At 43.2% G+C, this 13,346-nt stretch overlaps 1 protein-coding gene across 11 annotated transcripts in view; it reads right to left on the reverse strand.

Annotated features, from left to right (window-relative positions):
* The window catches only part of Rere (arginine-glutamic acid dipeptide repeats), a 372,816-nt gene that overhangs the window by 100,926 nt on the left and 258,544 nt on the right, over nucleotides 1-13,346 (reverse strand). For 10 of the 11 annotated variants that reach the window (XM_057783759.1, XM_057783750.1, XM_057783753.1 and 7 more), the window contains one exon: nucleotides 2,154-2,252. The exons of the other annotated variant lie outside the window; for it this stretch is intronic. In XM_057783759.1, coding sequence (XP_057639742.1) covers nucleotides 2,154-2,252 — 99 coding nt within the window. The remainder of the gene's footprint in view (nucleotides 1-2,153; nucleotides 2,253-13,346) is intronic. 11 annotated transcript variants of the gene reach the window in all.

Genomic DNA, 13,346 nt, shown 5'->3' on the forward strand with positions numbered 1-13,346 from the left:
TATGGCATTTAAAATGTTTAAGAGGTTAAGACTTTTTATGACAATGAGACACGTCTGCTCCTGGCAGCACCAATAACTTCCAAGAGGAAGATGGGCATTGAAGAGGCTCCTCATGGAGTTGGTCAGTCATTTGGGCAAGAAACTGCTCTTGCTGGACTGCTTGACAGTATGCTGAGTGATCTGGACATGCAGGACCTGCAGAGAAATGACTGCTGAACTTGTCTAAATATGAGACTGTCCTTCAGGGATCCTGCTTCATCAAAGAGTCTGCTAGACATTCTGCAGGACACAGAAGAAAGTGAATGACAAACTGCCAATATAGGTGGAACTGTCTTTGAAATTTTCTGCTTCATGAAAAAGTCTGCTGGATACTCTGGGCCGGTAGGCTGAAGATGGATGCCCTAATGGTAGAGAAGAACTTTGGGTGACTGTCCAGGCAGTGAGATGTCTCTGTCAATTCTAGAGTTCTGGAAGTTACTTACAATGTACTTCCTGTTTGCTTGGATAATATTATATTCTTCTGGAGTCTTTGATGGAGTTGAAGAATTGATAATTATAGTTTTCCTTAGTTATGATAAAAGACAAAGTGGATATTGTAACTGTTATTCTTACTTGATACCTTTTTTTAGATTTATTTATTTATTTTGTTTACAGTGTTCTGTCTGCATATATGCCTGCAGGCCAGAAGAGGGCACCAGATTTCATTACAGATGGTTGTGAGCCACCATGTGGTTGCTGGAAATTGAACTCAGGACCTCTGGAAGAACAATCAGTGTTCTTAACCTCTGAGACATCTCTCCCACCCAATACCTGTTTTGCTATATGTAATTTTACTACGTTGAAGATAAAGCCTTCCTTTTCACTTAAACAGAAAAGGGGAGGTGATGTGGGATTCCCCTCTGTATGCTGTGAATATCATTGGTTAATAAAGGAACTGCTGTGGGCCTATAGCAGAGCTATAGGGAAACAGAGCAAGGCGGGAAAAACTAAGCTGAATGCTGGGAGAAAGGAGGTGGAGACAGACGTGCTGAAACTTTGCTGGTAGGCCACGACCTCGTGGTGATACACAGATTATACAAATGGGTTAAATTAAGATATAAGAGATAGCCAATAAGAAGTTAGAGCTAATGGGCCAAGCCGTGATTTAAATAATATAGTTTCTGTGTGATTATTTCAGGCCTGAGCAGTCGGGAACCAACAAGTGGGCCTCCTTACAACAGTTACCTGCTTAGGAATCTAGAAATATGTTCTCTCTCTTTGGTTTGTTGAGACAGGGTTTCTTTGTAGCTTTGGAGCCTGTCCTGGCACTAGCTCTGTAGACCAGGCTGGCTGAGAACTCATGGAGAGTCACCTGCCTCTCCCTCCCAAACACAGTGATTAAAAGTGTGAACCACCACCACCCAGTTTACAGCAATACTTGTAAAAGTCACTAGCCAGGGATGTAGCTTCATCAGATCCGTGGGATAGGAATCACAGGGTTGTGCATCTGTGTTTGTGGGCACCCTCCTCTTCCACTCTCCTCTGGTGTTGAATGAAGCCTTTCCTTCCCGCTTTAGAGCAACTGCTTTCAGTAGCTTGAAGTACTAAAAATAATTTACTCCAGCTTCTGGTTTAGAAGAGGGAAGTCTCACATACTGCCCTGCACCAGCCTTGTTTAGGAGGATAACTAAACTCAGGTAGAGCTTTCCTGCTGCCCATGGGTCCCAGTGCCACTTAATCAAATCAAGTCGTTTTGATGGCTCCTCCTTGTATGAGCGATACATCACAGGTACCTTTTGCAAATAGCAGGACAATGCTGGATGTCCTGCTCAACTTTACTCCCTTGAGACAGGGTCTCTCACTGAACTTAGAGGGAGGTTGCAGGCAGCAAGTGCTGCAACCTTCCTGTCACTGCTTCCACAACTCTATAAAGTCATGGGTGCACATGCAGTCACACTCAACTTTAAACAAATAAACAAGAAGGTGCAAGGGAGCTGAACTGGGTGCTCGTATAGCAAGGGCTCTTCCCAGAACAGCTCTTTCCTTTAGTGGACAAACACCACGGGCAATCCGTCTTCTGAATGAGCCCCTTCCCCTGGGGAGCAGAAAGGATGCACACAAGAAGAACCACCCCAAAGGCCCAGAACACAAAGCACACACAGGTCCATGCTCACCACTTCATCTTCTGTCCAGCATTTCTCGATCAGCTTGGGCACAGGCTTCTTTACCAGGCGCTGCAGGGCTTTGCCAGCATCATAACTGCTTTCATGTAGCTGAGACGACAATGACCTTAGTTAATTAACTGTACCACACAGACACGGAGGTAAATCAATAACAGCAACTCCTATTATATTATATTATATTATATTATATTATATTATATTATATTATATTATATGTGTCTATCTGTCTGTCTAGCTATCTATTTCTAGAGGAACTGGAAGGGCAATATTTTATTGTAATGTACTGTCACAGGCCCGCTGCCCTCCACTCCTAACCCCCATCCTTCTATGGGACAGGTGATAAAGGCTTGGCTCCCAGCATGATGTTACTGGGAGAACCTATAGGGACCAACACTGCTTTTGTTTCCCAGCCACTACAAGGTGAGTGGCTTCCTCCTTCACATATCCTCTACTACTAACACATTATCTCAAGTACGAGAAAAGGGGCAACTGGCCAAGCAACCCCACACGGAAACCTCTGCAGTTGTGGGCAAAATAAACAAACCTTTTCTTTCCTAAGATGACTTAGCTTGGGTATTTGTTACAGTAATAGAAAGCTGATCTGCACAGAAAAGGAGACAAATAAAGCAGAGAACATCCTGGAAACAAGGGAAGTGTCAAGGTGATGCACGCCATTAATCCCAGCATGTGGGAGGCAGAAACAGGTGGATCTGAGTTCAAGGTCAGCCTGGTCTACAGAGAAGAGTTTCAGGATAACCAGAACCCTGATTCGAAAAACCCAAACCAAGCCGGGCAGTGGTGGCGCACGCCTTTAATCCCAGGACTTGGGAGGCAGAGGCAGGTGAATCTCTGTGAGTTCGAGACCAGCCTGGTCTACAAGAGCTAGTTCCAGGACAGGCTCCAAAGCCACAGAGAAACCCTGTCTCGAAAAAACCAAAAAAAAAACCAAAAAAAAAAGAAAAAAAAAGAAAAACCCAAACCAACCAACCAAACAACCAAACAAACAAAAACCAAAGCCAACATCTGCAGAACATGCCTGATATGGTGCTCAGCACAGTTCAGCATTCACTGCCTTAACTAATCTTATGAGAAAGATAGACCCTTATTTAATCTCATAAGATAAGAACTATTGACATACCATTCACCAGGTGAGGAAACCATGGCTCTGAAAAATGAATAAAGATGCTCACCATGAGGTAGAAGCCAAAACTAAAACCCAGCTAGCAAGCCTCAGTCTCTTATTCCACTCCTTTTTTTTAAATCTATTTTTTGGTTTTTTGAGACAGGGTTTTTCTGTGGTTTTGGAGCCTGTCCTGGAACTAGCTCTTGTAGACCAGGCTGGTCTCGAACTCACAGAGATCCGCCTGCCTCTGCCTCCCGAGTGCTGGGATTAAAGGCGTGCGCCACCACCGCCCGGCCTATTTTTTGGTTTTTTTGAGACAGTTTCTTTGTATAGCCTTGGCTGTCCTGGAACTCACTATATAGACCAGTCTGGCCTCAAACTCAGAGATCCACCTGCCTCTGCATTCCTAGTGCTAGGAATAAAGGTGTGCACCAACTCCGGAGGCAGAGGCAGGTGGATCTCCGTGAGTTCGAGGCCAGCCTGGTCTACAAGAACTAGTTCCAGGACAGGAATCAAAAACTAGAGAAACCCTGTCTCGAAAAATAAAAAAAATAAATAAAAAATAAATAAATAAAAAGGTGTGCACCACTTTGCCCAGCTCTTGTTTTGCTGTTTTGTTTCCAGAAAAGGTCTTGTTCTGTAGCCCAGGCTGGTCTTGAACTTGTTTAGCTTCCCAAGTGCTCTATTACAGCTACTCTGGTCACATCCTTTCCAAAGAAGCCCAAAGATAGACCAGATTCTCTTTTCTAGTCTTTTTAGTGATGTAATTTACTAAAAAATCATTAAAAAGGATTCAAAATACAGACTTCCAAAAGATGCACTTGTGTAGTGGCAGCTGAGACTGAAGCAGCTGGACCTTTAGAACAATCTCTTTTCCTATGAAATCTCACAACCCACAGCTTCCCAGTTCTGGGCATCCTACTGACCACTCCTGTCCTGCAAAGGCCTTCTGCTGAGGCCTCTATGTCCCACCTCTTATCAGATGCTGCTGAGAGCCACTGGGCAGAAGGACCCTCATGCTTAGCCCGCACCTTCCCTGGCTGAAATCTGCCTGTCTTTCCATTGCAGGCCCTCCCACACATGTGCTGCTGTGTGAGCCCGGTGTCTCACACAGTCTGTTGCCAAGATGACCCTCCAGACATGCTTGCTAAATTAAATGAAAGAATAAAAGCCTTCAATTACTCTCCCGCAGCAGACTCCACTCATGTCGAAACCTCAGTTTACTCAAATTTAGTAAGCTATTATCATCCAGGCTCTGGGGAATGCCTTCTTCCTGACACACAAAAATAAGAAAATAAAGTCAGGTGTTCGTACTCTACCTGATACCTAAAGCAAGTGGGCACTTGACATGTTCTCTAATATAATGAGAATGTTTAGTAGCACGGAATGAAACTGAAGAGAAGGGAAATTGACATGGCTATTTAATTTGAAAAGCACATATTTTAGTGATAATTTAAAATCAAATCAAATTGAAACTTTTAATAAAAAACTCTGGGCAGCCGGGTGGTGGTGGCGCACGCCTTTAATCCCAGCACTTGGGAGGCAGAGGCAGGCGGATCTCTGTGAGTTCGAGACCAGCCTGGTCTACAAGAGCTAGTTCCAGGACAGGCTCCAAAACCACAAAGAAACACTGTCTTGAAAAAGCAAAAAAAATTAAATAAATAAAAATTAAAAAAAAAATCTGGGCAAAAATTAGTAACATTTTATAAACAATGAATCTAGTATATAGGCTAACAAAACAACAAGGAAAAGTATGGACCATGGAGTTGCTCTGCTGAGATTCAAATCTCAGCACCACCATTTAGGAGCAAATAATTCACCAGAGTGAGTCTTGCTGAGCTGGTTCAGTGAGTGCCTATCTCGAAAATTACAATGGAGAGAGACTAAGAGTGCATATTGCTCTTGCAGAGGCCTGACTTAGTATCCAACACTCACAACTCGCTCACAACTGCCCAACTCTAGCTCCACGTTATCCAATATTTCTGATCTTTATGGGCACCTATAATAGACATATACACATGATTAAAAGTAAAAACTTAAAAATATATTTAAAAAATAAATTAAGCAGATAGTGATTGAGGAAGACACATGATGTCACCTCCTGGTTTACACACACACACGGACACACAGTAACACAGACACACAGGTTGGGAAGCGAAAGCCATGAAGAGAGAGAGAGAGCACTTTCAGGTCAGTTTTGTTTTGTTTCCTTTCTTTAGACAGGATCTTACTATGTTGACCAAGTTGGCCTCAAATTCACAGAGATCCACCTTCCTCCCTTTCTAAGTGCTAGGACTAAAGGCATACAGCACCAGGCTTGTTTCAACTCATTTTTTTTTCCTAAATCGTTTTCTAGACTGATGATGGGTTATATTACAAACAAAGCCACATAATACTGCAACTTGAAATTTGCTGTGGGATAATGTTCTCGTACACTGTGAAGATTTATCACTTGTATTGGTTTATTAAAACGCTGATTGGCCAGTAGCCAGGCAGGAAGTGTAGGTGAGGCAACCAGTTTAGGAGAATTCTGGGAAGAGAAAAGGCAGAGATGCAATCGCCATGCATACACATGTAGAGGAAACAAGACGAGAATGCCTGACTGAGAAAAGGTACCAAGCCACATGGCTAAACACAGATAAGAATTATGGGTTAATTTAAGTTGTAAAAGCGAATAGGCCAAACAGTTTACAATTAATATAAGTCTCTGTGTGTTTCATTTCATTTCTTTTCTTTTTTTTATTTTCGAGACAGGGTTTCTCTGTAGCTTTTTTGGTTCCAGTCCTGGAACTAGCTCTTGTAGACCAGGCTGGCCTCGAACTCACAGAGATCCACCTGCCTCTGCCTCCCAAGTGCTGGGATAAAAGGTGTGCACCACCACCGCCCGGCTTCTGTGTGTTTCTTTGAGACTGAACAGCTGCAGGACCAGGAGGGACAGAAATCTCACCAAATTTCTATAGACGGAACTCTAGTATAGTACACAGAAAAATTTCTCAACACTAAATCTTATGTGTCTGAGACTAGGAAATTACTCCTAAGAACATACAGACTGGTCTAGGTATGAACTGAAATCAAATGTCATTAATCCCTATGACATCCCTATCTGCCTCGGGGTAAACTAGGCAGAGCTTTAAGCTATAGTTGGAAAAAATGGCTACTGGACATACAGCTACCGATTTGCTAGAGAATATACTGCTGTCTACAGACGGCCCTTAACTGACTTTCTGGTGGGTTGTTGACTAGAGGGAGAGTGCCCGCCCCCCCTTACATACATGCCTCCATCTGGACATGCTTCAGGCCACACTGTCCCCTGATCCTCCTTGGTTCTTGGTTTCTGTCTTCTCAATGGGCAACTGACCCGCTGTCAGCCTAGTCTCTTAATATACCCCAGTTCCTGGCCTCTCCCACTCAAAGCACAATCAGTACTTGAGAACTACCACTCATCCTTTCCTGAAACAAACAAATCTGGAAAGTAAAAAGTGTGAGGTCATTTGCCAGAATGGTGACCATTTCTAAAATGAATCAGGCTGTGGTATGTCACCATGCTGCATCTGAATGGGACAGAAGTTGTTACAAAAGGTAGAATAAATGGTTATTTTGCGGGCTGGAGAGATGGCTCAGAGGTTAAGAGCATTGCCTGCTCTTCCAAAGGTCCTGAGTTCAATTCCCAGCAACCACATGGTGGCTCACAACCATCTGTAATGGGGTCTGGTGCCCTCTTCTGGCCTGCAGGCATACACACAGACAGACTATTGTATACATAATAAATAAATAAATATTTAAAAAAAAATGGTTATTTTGCAAGCTTTCTTCTGAAGGAACCACAGGAAATCTTGCTAGAAGGGCCCCCCCCCCCCAGATGGGGTTTCTCTGTAGCTTTAGAGCCTGTCCTGGAACTCACTTACTCTTGTAGACTAGGCTGGCCTTGAACTCACAAAGATCTACTGCCTCTGCCTCTTGAATGCTGGGACTAAAGGCGTGTACCACCACTGCCTTTAAAAATAAATAATAAAAAAGAAAACATTCATTTCAAATACATGTATGTGTATCTCTGTGTGTCATGTACACAAGTGCAAGTACCTGTGGAACCCAGATCCCATAGAGTTGGAGTTACAAGTGGTTGAAATATGCCTGAAACAGATGCTGGGAAACAAACTTGAGCTTTTTGCAGGAACAGTACAGGAAATTAACTGCTGAGTCGTCTCTGCACCCACTGAGGAATACCACCTTTTTGTATTGTTTTTTTGAGACAGTTTCTCCATGTCACAGCCCTGGCTGTCCTGGAACGCTTTATAGCCCAGGTTGGTGTTGAACTCAAAGAGACCTGTCTGCCTCTGCCTCCTGGGTGCTGGGACTGAAGGTGTCTGCTCAGAGGAGGGATGCCATCCTAATGTAGCAGTCGCTCATATCCACTTGCCAGGACTCCTGTCTGAGAAAGCTTGGGCAGGATAGATGAACTACTGTTCCCTCATCTGTGATAAGAAGTTTACAAGACTCTCAACAAGACACCTGAAATGGAGGGTGGTAACGTATATACACCAGGTGTTCCCCAAAGTAATCAGATGAATGATAAAGCTTAATTTAAATAAAACACATTAAGAGATTAATAAAGCCAGGTGGAGCATGCCTTTAATCCCAGTACTTGGGAGATGGAGACAGGTCTTTGTGAGTTCGAGGCCAGCCTGGTCTACAAGAGCGAGTTCTAGGACAAGCTCCAAAACTACAGAGAAACCCTGTCTTGAAAAACAAAACAAACAAACAAATGAATAAATAAACACTAAGAAAATAGAATAGTTATAACACTATACCATAAAAAGGATGCATGATACCTATGAATTGTTTATTTCTGTAACTTTTCATACAATTAAAATGTCATTTATTTTATGTATAGCAATACAGTTTACATGTTAAATAACACTAGAATGATTCAATTTAAAAGATTTATTTTATTTTTACGTATATGAGTGTTTGCCGGAATGTATGCATATAAGTACACCATGTGTGTGCCTGGTGCCCAAAGAGTCCCTGAAACCGGAGGTGTATTAGACACCATGAGAGAGCTGAGAACTGACCCCATCCTCTGCAAGACAACAGTGTTCTTAGCCTCATGTAAACAGAAGAGGAGGGAAAACTTTAGGTTATAGACACCTTCGTGTTCTGGTGCTCAGCAGAGCTCAACCTTCACAGTCAGTGCCTATAAAGCTAAAAAGAGAACTTTGGACAGTCAGGGCTACACAGACAAACCCTGTCTCAAAATCAAAAATGCAAAGTGTAGGGCCAAGTTTGATAGTGAACATTTTTAATCCCAGCATTCAAGAGGCAAAGGCAGGCAGATCTCTGTGAGTTGAAAATCAGTCTGGTCTACATAGCAAGCTCTTGGACAATTAGGGCTACAGAGTGAGACCCTGTCTAGAACAGGGTACCAGGCAGCTTCCAGCCAAAGAAAGCTGGGAATTCTACATCCTCCTGCTCGATGTTTCACATCGCCCTTCAGAGTGATGGAACCAGAGTGCTATCACGCCCAAACACTTCTTCTAGTTTTCGACTGTAGTTAACTCAAACAGTAGAAAGAAAAATTGAAAAAACAAAACATACAAAACAGGCAAATTGGTGGCTGGAGGAAGAACATGCAACTGTAATTGTATTTCACTGAGGATACATTTTTTAACATTCTATCAGTGATTATGGCCTATGCAGCTCCATAACAAGTTAGACTATCTCTAGAGCGCACTGGGGAAGCCTGGAGAGCAGGACCCCCTCATCCCTTCAACGAGGACCCATTTTGTACTCACCCATGCCAGGCTCTCTTTCAGGTTCTAGGATAGACACAATTATGAACAACAAAGATAATAGGCACGGGGAACGTGTGACTATACAAAGCTTAAGGAGAAGCAGTGTCACAGGAAACACAGGTTTGCACAGCCACACAGTCACCAGGATATGAGCACCTGGATTCCATATGCTCTGATTGACCCACCATGAACAAGTAAGCCAACTGGAGGAGAAGCTAAAATGGACATTTCCATACATTCCTCATGTCAGTCAAGAGTTGGGAAATTTAACCAAAATACTAGTTTATTTTAACTGAATCTCTAAAATTTGCCATTAAAAATATTCTCCTTTATTAAGTTGAAAGGTTTAAATAATTTGATTTTGTAAAAGACATAAATTTAAATTTTTGTTTTATTTTTAAAATAAAATTTTTTTTTTTTTTTTAAACAGGGTTTCTCTGTATAGTTCTGGCTATCCTGGAACTTGTTTTGTAGATCAGGTTATTCTCAAACTCACAGAGATTCTCCTGTCTCTCCCTCTCCAGTGTTGGGATTAAAGGTGTGCGCCACCACCGTCCAGCTTATTTTTAATTTTTAACATCTACTTGTGTATGGTAAGGGAGAAAGGGAGGGAGGGAGGACTGGGAGATGGATGGAAAGAGGACAAGTGCTATAGAGGGCACATGGAGGTCAGAGAGGACAGCTTGCAGGAGTTTGTTCACTCTACCCTGTGGTTTGAGCTCAGGTGGTCATACTTGAGAACAAGAAACTTTACCTAAAGGTCTCACAGCCTATGGTTCAACTGTTTTAAAGGTAACATATGTCAGGAGCCATTTTCCCAAAGAATATAGCAGGGACCATCGTCCTGGGGATGTTTGCAGAGAGCCCCACACCCCAACGGTATTAAGAACTGTTTGTTGGCGGAGCCCACCCCACACCCAACTATCTTGAGAGTTATCTGTTAGCGGAACCTGCCCTATATTCCAACTATCTAGAGAACTGTTTGTGGTTGGAATCACAAAAGGAACGATTCCTCTTGCATAGAGAACTAGGTGTGTTGAACGTGACCTCCTGACCGAGGACTCGTGACTTCGTGATCAACTGGTGACCAAGTGTCGGCTAGTGACCATGGTTGCAAGATTCCTTCCTGCCCTGGCCATGCCCCTGCCCCCATCCCAAACCAAATTCCTCATCCAGGGGCTATATAAGCCACAACCATGACGCTAATAAACGGAGGCTTTGACAACAGATATTTCTTGCTTGGCCTCCTTCCTCTCTCCCGCCCATGTCTTTTCAGATAGTGCCTCTCCGGGACCCTGGAATAACTGACCTGCCAGACGGGTTACAACTCTAGACTAACTGACCCGCCAGGGCGGGTTACAAACATAGATACTGCTCCTTTTTAACTATGATTTTTTAAATTGATTTGTGTGTGTGTGTGTGTGTGTGTGTGTTTGTGCAAGAAGGTTCTTGCAGAGGCCTGGTGAGGAAATCAGATCCCTTGATGTTGGAGTAAGAGGTGGTTTTGAGCCACGTGATAACGCATGCTTGGAATAATATTCTGGTCCTAGGTAAATGTTCTCCTTCCCTCCGTCCCTCGAGACAGGCTTTCTCTGTGCAGCTCTGGCTGTCCTGGAGCTTGCTCTATAGTCCAGGCTGGACTCAAACTCACAAGCAACTACTTTTAACTGCTAAGTCATCTCTCCTCCTCCCAGGTTTCCAATTTTAAACACCTGATCTGGACCACTGGGCTACAGCTGTTCAGTGAGGACACTCAATGGCAGGCCCCTCACTGATACTACAGTGAAACAGTCCTAGAGAAGCTAGGAAAAGAAACAGCAATGAGACAGTGGGAAACCCTCAATCACCCTACAGCTTCACTCTGCAGTCATGGAAAGGCAATCAAAGTAGGATAATTAAACATTTCTGGCCATTTTGTAACTAAGCTAGGTAGATAAGGTCTGGGATCAAATGCAATAGTCATGGAAAGCACAGAGAACTGTGCAGTATGGAACTACTGGCGGGGTGGGGAACCTCCGCAAAAGACAGGGACCACAAACTAACACTGTAACTCAATTTTCCAATCTTTGAAAGCAAGTGAGGGTAGAGGTTCCTGCCACCCACCCAACTAAAGCAGGGTGTCATTTAGGGGAAACCACGTCCAAATTCATCACAATGAGGGGGCTGCCATGAGTTTTTGGTTGTTGTTTTGCTTTAGTATTGTTTGTTTTCAGCCAATGACCTGGGATTTAAGGATGGGGATCTGGTGACAAAGTAGGGATCCTTTACAAATCTACCAGCTTTCAAATGGCTCCATCATAATTTGTTCTTTCCAGTCAAGTGTCCTGTAGGCGGCCCTGGATTACACACAGGCTTGGCTAAGAGGTGTCCTTTCCTTCATTTTTGGCACACTCTTATCAGAGAGCACACATAAACTCTTCCTATGTGGCCTAGGCAATCAGCAACTCTTCATGCTAGCCACCGAGATGTGTGGTCAAAGACAGGCCTGCACAAGGATGTGGTAGAGGACTTTGCTGCTTAAAAACAGCATCAGTTTCTGGCAACACTTGGTTTGTTTCCACTCTAACAAAGTAACTGTTCTGTTGAAGCAGAGAGCCAGGGACTGTGTGTATAAACAGCACCTTCCGGCGGAACAGGAACCCACCAAGGACTCCCTCCAAGGCTTCTATAGCTTTGCAAAAAAGGCACAGAATCCAAAGCAGGGTCAAACTCTATTTTAGGCCGGGCGGTGGTGGCGCACGCCTTTAATCCCAGTACTTGGGAGGCAGAGGCAGGCGGATCTCTGTGAGTTCGAGACCAGCCTGGTCTACAAGAGCTAGTTCCAGGACAGGCTCCAAAACCACAGAGAAACCCTGTCTCGTAAAACCAAAAAAAAAAAAAAAAAAAAAAAAAAAAAAAAAAAAAACTCTATTTTAGAAAAACAGCAAAATTGTATGTATGACTGTTTTGTCCATGGAGACCAGAAGAGGACATCGGAACCATTGGAACTAGAGTTACAGGTGGTTGTGAGCTGACATGTGGGTGCTGGGAAAGGAACCTAGGTCCTCTGCGAAGAGCAGTTAAGTGTTCTTAACTTGAGCCATCTTTGCAGCCCCTTAACGTCATACTCTCATTAACCAGGTCTATCCTGAACGGTGGAATGGCATTTTCACTTGTCAAATGAGTAAATTACCAGCTCTCAGTTTGTCATGATACAATGGAAAGCTTTACATGAGACACAACGCATCAGAATCCCTTGAGATTTAAAATAGCCGGGAGGTGGTGGCGCACACCTTTAATCCCAGCACTCCAGAGGCAGAGGCAGGAGGATCTCTGTGAGTACGAGGCCAGCCTGGTCTACAAGAGCTAGTTCCAGGACAGGCTCCAGAGCTACAGAGAAACCCTGTCTTGAAAAAACCAAAAAATAAAGTAAAATAAAATAAAATAGTTCTAAACCCTATGGTGGTTTCTCCACAGGCAGTGACATTTAGATGCATGGCTCATACTGTCCAGGGACTTGCTACAGCCCCTGACCCTTCCTGATTAACAGTGAGGAAGATCATGCCACAAGAAGAAAAACACATTTCTGTGTAATTGCCTAAGTTAAATATGCTTCTCTTATGCTGCCTGACAAATCATCCCTTGCTTATTACCTTCTATAATTTAATATATATAAGTGCTTTACTGGCAAGCCTCTCAAAAGAATAAATAATACTTAATGACTGCCTACAGTTTAATTAACTCATGATTGAACTTCTCGTGGACTGCCATAAACATTAAATTACACCCTTCCTCAAAGCTACCATGCATAGAAATCTTGACTTGAGCCTCAGCAATTCTCAAATTTCAGCAACTCTATATGTTGGACACAGAGGTGAGAGGACCAGTCTTAAAGCCTGGTTATAAAGTATGTTATTTTACAGAGCAAGGATGAGGTCTTAATTTAAATAAGACAAAAATGTGCACGATGTCAGAGCACCTCATTTACATTACAGCAGTCATTAAACATCTCCCAGGCTCTGGCTGCCTCATTAGCATAAACTCAAGTATCACCATAAGGTTTCCAGTTTCTGCTCTGGCTTCTCTTAGGAGCTGCCATTTCTGTCTGCATGGTGTTGCAAGTAAATTTCCCTTTGGCATGGCTCAGCTGTCAGGCACCTCTGCTCTATAATGAACCCATGAATTACATCTCCCCTGCTCTGACATCTCTGGTCTCACACATCAAAATATTGTTCTTCAATTGTAATTTATAACTTAATTTAAATGTCCCTTTTCCCGTGACCTTTTTAG

Source organism: Chionomys nivalis, chromosome 11, assembly GCF_950005125.1.
Source record: "Chionomys nivalis chromosome 11, mChiNiv1.1, whole genome shotgun sequence".
Classification (NCBI taxonomy): Eukaryota; Metazoa; Chordata; class Mammalia; order Rodentia; family Cricetidae; genus Chionomys; species Chionomys nivalis.